The sequence below is a fragment of the Megalobrama amblycephala genome, linkage group LG14 (genome assembly GCF_018812025.1).
Source record: "Megalobrama amblycephala isolate DHTTF-2021 linkage group LG14, ASM1881202v1, whole genome shotgun sequence".
NCBI classification, from domain to species: domain Eukaryota; kingdom Metazoa; phylum Chordata; class Actinopteri; order Cypriniformes; family Xenocyprididae; genus Megalobrama; species Megalobrama amblycephala.
Window position 1 is genome coordinate 46,937,116 of NC_063057.1, and position 7,336 is coordinate 46,944,451.

Consider the following 7,336-nt stretch of genomic DNA (forward strand, 5'->3'; position numbering starts at 1 on the left):
TGATTATTTCAAATAAAGACTGCCTTGTCACTGTCAGTGTTGCCTGTCATTCGTAAATAATTTTAATAAATCCATTAAAGAATCATTAAGTTAGCCTATGTTAGCTATATGCTTAAACAATAAGCTTTGCGTCGGATGGTTCTTCGGCTCGTCGTGCATTAAAATCCTTTAATGCATGGCTAGCCGTGGATTATCCCTTACATATACACTCAATTGGGATTGGTTTTAAAAGAGTTTAATTAACACTGAAGAATTTGCTGTGAGTGTGTCTAGATAATGCCATAGTTATGAACTTTCTTCTCACATGTTTTCGCTAGCACAATATTTAAATGCATTGACTTAAATATATCAAATATAAGTGATTTAAATATGTTTCTGATCAGTGATTAGACTTCAGATGTGATCATTGCTAATGTTCCCATTAAATACAGGCATACATATGTCACTTATGTAATTCTGTCTGTTTCTTCTGCCACAGTAGAAGTGTTTTCTGAACACACTAATACAGCAGACAGGAAAAAACTAACAAAACAATCAAAGGGTCACTATTCAACCAAAGGAAACACTAATCACATCAATTGTGATTTTAAATGTTTGTTTCTCTTTCTTTCAGTGATTTTAACTTCAGGTGTCATTACTAATGTTCAGTCATCACTTAACTGCAACACTGCTTCACTGTTAATTTAACACTGTAATGTGGACACATATGAACACTAAGCTTATGTTCATATTGTCCAAATCCCCCAGTAAAAATCACATCTCGTGGGGTAAAATCCATGTTTTTTGGTGGGGTTCCCCTGGTAAAATTAGCATTCCAGGTGCTAAATATCAAGTTATTGGGGTCGCTTCAACTCGCAGACATGAAAAACAACCTGTGGCAACAAAGTAGCTCAATTCCATAGGAAAACCGCAGACTTGGCAACAGCAGTGACACCAGGTAACTAAAGATCCATGTAATAAAGATTGGCGAAACATTCATGCATTAAGGATTAAACTTAAAGTTAGTTGTACTTAAAACACATTTAAATAATGTTTTCTGCTAACACTATGAGAACACTCATACTAATGACAATATACGAATTCACAAACATTGTTTTGAACAGGTAATGGTCCCACAACTTTTTAACTGATGTTACGTAAAAGTTAGGATGAAACATTTTTAAAGTTATGTTAAACTAATGTTCTTACGGTGTTGCTGAAATATCCACAACAACATTTTTAAAAAAAATGACAGCTAACTTCAAGTAATAATATTTAAAAAACCTTAGATTAACATCCCACTAACATTCCAGAAAAAAAGGTGATGTATAACGTTTTTAAACTAACCTTTTGAGAACATTATTAAAGACCAGATAACTTTGAACAAATAATCTGACATTACTGGAAGAAAAGTTATGTATAACCTTGAGAAAAATGAATAACCTTGCTACAAAGTTAGTCAAAGTTATACTGCAAACTATAGTTGTACTCAATTTGGCTGCAGATATACTTCTTTGTACTGCAGTTCAGTTGTAGTTATTTTTAGTGAGGACTACATTATGAACTAATTTACTAATGCAGATTTAACTCGTTGACTACACTATTTGCATTGTAATACGGTGATAACTGCAACCAAACATTTTTGCCGCGCGTTTGTTTCACGCAGTGACTTTTATTTCGATCTAGCGACATGACGTTATAAAGCTGCGCCGCGCTCCCTGCATCTGTTGTGATTAGGCTGAAAAAAGGTTTGTGTTTTAAGCATTGTAGGTGTTTACGTCAATACAAACTTAAGTAAATTGCATTGTTTTTAAAAGCGATGGAAAACTAATTATTTATCATTGAATGTAACATTGTAATGCTTAACATTAAGGAACGTTATTTTTTGTGAGTAAAGCGCATCCACACACGAGTAACAGAAAAGGTGCGAAAAAGTAACAGAAAAAAGATTTAGTTTGAATTTATTTTTCTGTCTTAATTATTTTTAATCTTAAGCACAAATTGTCTAAACACACAGAAAAGCTCCTGGTGAAGGAACGGAGATCCATGTGACACTATTATAAAGATGGCGTTTATTAAAGAGGAGAGTGAAGAAATGAAGATTGAAGAAACATTCAGAGTGAAACAAGAAGATACTGAAGAACAAACAGGTTGGTTTCATTATCAAAGCTGAACTCAGTCATTTGATTCTTATAAAAATGTCCAGATCTGCAGAAATTAATGATGCGCTGATACCGATAACCAATAATTCTTTAGTACAGCAGCCTAGTTTGAACCTGTATAAGTTTTAATAATCTATATTTCCTCATAAAAAAAAAATCTATTGCCTTCCAAATAAGTAAAACAATGCCTAAATAATGCAAACAAGTCATTGGACAATGCTAATTGCATATAAAGAATCAAAATGCACGTGCCATGGATAAATAAAATAGAGCAGCCTTCTCATGAACAATAATAAAATATATTTAATGAAACCATATTTTTGGCAAAAATGATAAGGGAAAAAAAAAGTGATAGTTCATATTAATGCATCAATGTTTTTGAAAGAAATATCTAAAATTAATCTGTTTCAAATAACAGCTGCATGTGCTGAGGCGCTGAATGAAACACAGAAACTGAAGCATTTTGTTAGCAAGTAAATAGAGTACCTCTGGGATGACATGTTTTTGTAGGCAAAACCCAGAAGCGAGTTAGCATTTTAGGACTTCCGGTTCCATCGCCCCCAAGTCAATGGGTTTTTTTAATGGGTTTTTGCTAAATCACCTGAAATAAGGACATTTACAGCAGATTCTCACAATTAAAATGATTTGAATTATCAGCATAATCCAATAAGCCAATAAGTTTCCGCTTATAACTTCAAGAAACATGCATAGACTGTAGAAATGGCTCATCATTACTTGCAGTGGATTCTCCTGATTGAAATGAGTCCAAGATCAACATAATCCAATAAGCCAACTACGAGTTACTCCATGTGAAAGATTTTAAAAATGTCCATTAGGGGATGCCAATGGATAAAAAAAAAAGGCTACCTTAGTTTCAAGTGCTGTAACTTTTGATTTCTTTATGGGATCACCATAAAATTTGATCCAGATACAGCTCACATATAGAGGAACATAACTGAAAAAGAATTGTCCTCCTACCTTATTTCTTAGTTATTGCATGTCAAATATGAAATGTATGTAAAATTTCCCTTGAGCAAACTTTTATTTTTTTGCCTTTTTCAGCAGTTTCTCAGCATGAGAATGTCCAAATAATTAAAAAAAAAAAAATTAAAAAATGTAAAAAGTTTTTGGCGTTATAAGTCATTATTTTTGTGCATGTCACAGAGAAAAAATAAAAATGCCTACCTTTGTTCCAAATGCTGTACCTTTTGCGAAATTTGATCCAGACACAGCTCACAAATAGAGGAACATCACCAAAAAAGGGAACCCGCTACCTTATTTCCTTCGAGATATTTTATTTGAAATTAGAAAGATATGTACATTTTTCCTTTTCCCACTTTTTTCCTGTTTATTTGCAGTTTCTCAGCATGATAATGTCCTATATATATATATATATATATATATATATATATATATATATATATATATATATATATACACATATACAAATATATAAAATATTTAAGAAGTTTTTCTTTTTCAAACAATAAAGAGAAGAGGTTCTGAGATTACAGGAAATGTGTCATTAAATGTATTAATTTGTTTTTTTGTTTGTTTTTTCACTTTAGACTTGATGGCACTGAAAGAGGAGAGTCAAGAACTGAATGACATGAAGGGGAAAAATCAGTATGAAAATCATCATGATTTCATGACTGGAGAAAAATCCACAGAGACTCAAAAGACATCTCCAAGAAACAGACGTCGGAACAAGTCTAACATGAGTTTCACCTGCCATCACTGTGGAAAGAGTTTCAGTCATCACGGAAACCTTAAAGTCCACATGAGAGTTCACACTGGAGAGAAGCCTTTCTCCTGCCAACAGTGTGGAAAGAGTTTCACCCAAAAACAAAACCTTAATACCCACATGAAGCTGCATACTGGAGAGAGCTCTTTCACCTGCCAACAGTGTGGAAAGAGTTTCACTCAAAAAGGAAACCTTACAGTCCATTTGAGAATTCACACCGGAGAGAAGCCTTACACATGCAAACAGTGTGGAAAGAGTTATACATATAAAAACTACTTTAATTCCCATGTGAAAAGTCACACTGTAGAGAAGCCTTTCACATGTGATCAGTGTGGAAGGGGTTTCACACGTAAAATATCTTTTAATTACCACATGAGGATTCATTCAAGAGAGAACTGTTTTATATGTCATCACTGTGGAAAGAGTTTCACCTATAAAATAAGCCTCAAGACTCACATGAGAGTTCACACTGGAGAAAATCCTTATACATGCACTCAGTGCGGAAGGAGTTTCACATATAAAGCATCCCTTGACTCCCACATGAGAAGCCATACTGGAGAAAGGCCTTACGCTTGCAAACTGTGTGGGAAACGCTTCCCACAAAAAGGAAACCTTCAGACTCACATGCGAATTCACACTGGAGAGAAGCCTTACACGTGTCTTCAATGTGAAAAGAGTTTCAGATATCAAAGAGACTTGAAGCATCATTTGGAACAGACTCATTGTGGAAAAAAATTGCAGTGTTCTGTGTGTAATAAGAAGTTTAACAAAATTACCAATTTTAAAAATCACCTGCGCATTCACTCTGGAGGAAGACGATTGAATTGTGATCGGTGTAATAAAAAATTTATTTTGCCGTCACACTTAAAGATACACATGAAAAGCCATGCAAATGTGAGAACTTACTTGTGTTCTTTGTGTGGAAAGGGTTTTAAATGGCTTGGAAATTTAAAATGGCACCAGAAAATATGTCTCTGTGTGAAGTCAAGGCTGCATCCACACCGTAGCTAAATGTGGACCAAATCTGATTGTAAACCTTTAAGACACTATTATCCACATCCTTCATCTTAAGTTTTTATTTTCTTTTGTCAAGTACATATGAATTCCTGTGGCCCCACATGACCTTCTCCTTTGCTATAGTTTCAAATATTGAGTGGTTGTGGGAGACCTTCTAATTTCGATTGTATGGAGGCGTTGTTGCATTCCAAATATTGATATCTCTGAATCAGTATATTAGCTAAACTGTGAAATGCCACAATGAGAATGAAAGTTTATAAATAAAAGGACATAAATTGAATTAAATAGTTATAATCGCACTGCATTATTTGATTCCTATTGAGAATACACAAGTAAACATGTTGTCATGTAGGGTTTTTACGATTTTCACATTTGGACAAAATAATTAACGGTATTCTGATATCTAAAGAAACCTTGAAAAAACCCCAGTGTTATCAGTCAAATTCATCTTTACTTTGGCTAAAAAACAAAAAAGCAAAACACAAACAATGAATCACACCATTGCATACAACAATTGATACTGGCTTTTTTGACATTGCCTAAGAAATAACCAGGAGAGAGAAAATACTGTAAAGTTCAACAGTATCATAAATAAGTTAAATATGTTAACTTGTGACCCCATTTGGAACCTAAATCCAATAAATGGCTTGTGATGGGTGATTTTGAAACACTGCTTTATGAAGTTTCAAAGCTTTATGAATCTTTTGTTTCGAATCAGTGGTTCAGTTGGCATGTATCAAACTGACAAAGTCAAGTAATTTCAGTAAACTTTATTATGTCATAACCGTTTCGAAATGTTTAAATTTCAATGGTTCACCTCTGGGGGGCGATGATCTCCGTGAACCCATGAATCAAGTGTCTATAGGTTTTACCTGATCAGTTTTATATATTTGTAGACGTTTGAAATAGACAATAGGTCTATAAATAAAGATACGTACATTTTAGGAGGATGTATTGACAGAAATGCAATATAATATACATAATTATGTTTACAGTGGTGTATAAAGACCTTGCATAATGAACCGTTATGTTTTTATTACCTTAGAATGAGCCATTTCTATCTACATACACCGCGGGTCCCCTTACATGTTAAATCGCCATTTTGCGCCGGCATGTGTCTGCTGTAGCCCTAAATGGACAAACTGCTCTACAGAGTGTGTTTGATTGACTAGCTACTCTCTGCTGTCTCAGACGACGACATAAGAGTATCAGAGAGCACACCCAGGTTCCTAACTGATGACGAAGACTTGACAGAACATCCATCAAGTGTTAGACAGTATTCTAGGTTATTACGTACAGAGGTTTTTGGTCTGTTTTTTCTGAATTTAGTAGTAGGAAATTACTAGTCATCCATTTTTTTATATCAGCTATCTCCCAAGGGTAGCATGTACAGAGTAAAAAGCTACGGTCCTAGTACTGAGCCTTGCGGTACTCCACACTAAACTTGTGATCGGTATGACATCAGTTTGTAGCAGTAAACAGAGATAACAGTCAGATATGTATGATTTGAACCATGCCAATGCAGATCCACTAATGCCAACATAGTCATCACAGCTGGAGTCATTATTTATATGAAGGCTTCAAGCAAAAAAAAAAAACCTTGATGTACACTTTCGTTTAAATATCAGCTCATTAAACCTTTGCTGAGCAGAAAAAAGAATGCACCATACTTGCATATTGTGACTGTCTGCACATTTAAGTCATGCTCTGCCAAATACACCTTCAAACTAAAAACAAACTATTCAGAGATTTGACTGAAGTGAAAATCTGGGTCACCCAGTGTTATGTCCACCTGGCTCAAGGTGAAGCAACATAAGAAAAGGGGAGGCCACACATGGAACTCAATTTAACAAATAAACATTTAATAGAAAATAAGTCAAAGTAATAATACTACAACTCAAGGAAAAAATAAAGAAAAGAAAAACAATCTGGGACTGAAGAGGAAAAGATGAACGGCCACAGTCCAACTCCGCCCTTCCTCTTTATACTCGCGGTCTCTTGACACAAGCGCAATCACCGGTAACGCACCACACCTGCTCCAGATGCTCACTCCAGAACACGGAACAACGCCACCTGGTGGAGAAACCCTGTAGGCCGTAACACCTCCCCTCTTAAAACAGAGGCCCCTAAAAGGGAACTCTGCAAACAAAAACAAAAAACTACAAGTATGCACAAATTCATGGCTCATGTACAAATTACACTTACCCCCTTTTCTTCTCATCACCCTGTTACGTCCAAGGACGTAATTTATTTATTATTTGAACTGTTGTTTGCATTTGTGTATCTTGTGTTGTTTTTTTCCTTTGTTTTTTCTCTCTGTTTCTCTCTCTGCGCTATTAACAGGTTGAGGGTTACCACCTGTGCTTCATTAGTCATGTGAGAGCTGTGTGCACATTGATTGGTGTATTTCCTGTTTACCATCGTATAAAACTGC

General features: G+C 34.9%; 1 protein-coding gene across 2 annotated transcripts; it reads left to right on the forward strand.

Moving 5' to 3' along the window:
• The first annotated feature begins 1,164 nt into the window (after positions 1-1,164).
• On the forward strand, positions 1,165-6,804 carry LOC125245829 (gastrula zinc finger protein XlCGF52.1-like). 2 transcript variants are annotated; one of them, XM_048156612.1, is made up of 3 exons: positions 1,165-1,727; positions 1,997-2,129; positions 3,710-6,804. In XM_048156612.1, the coding sequence occupies exons 2-3, from the start codon at positions 2,045-2,047 to the stop codon at positions 4,894-4,896; spliced, it is 1,272 nt and encodes a 423-aa protein (XP_048012569.1). In that variant the 5' UTR covers positions 1,165-1,727; positions 1,997-2,044; the 3' UTR covers positions 4,897-6,804. The 2 variants fall into 2 exon arrangements, with proteins under 2 accessions (XP_048012569.1, XP_048012567.1); XM_048156610.1 differs by having other exon boundaries at positions 1,671-1,903.
• The last annotated feature ends 532 nt before the right edge of the window (positions 6,805-7,336 follow it).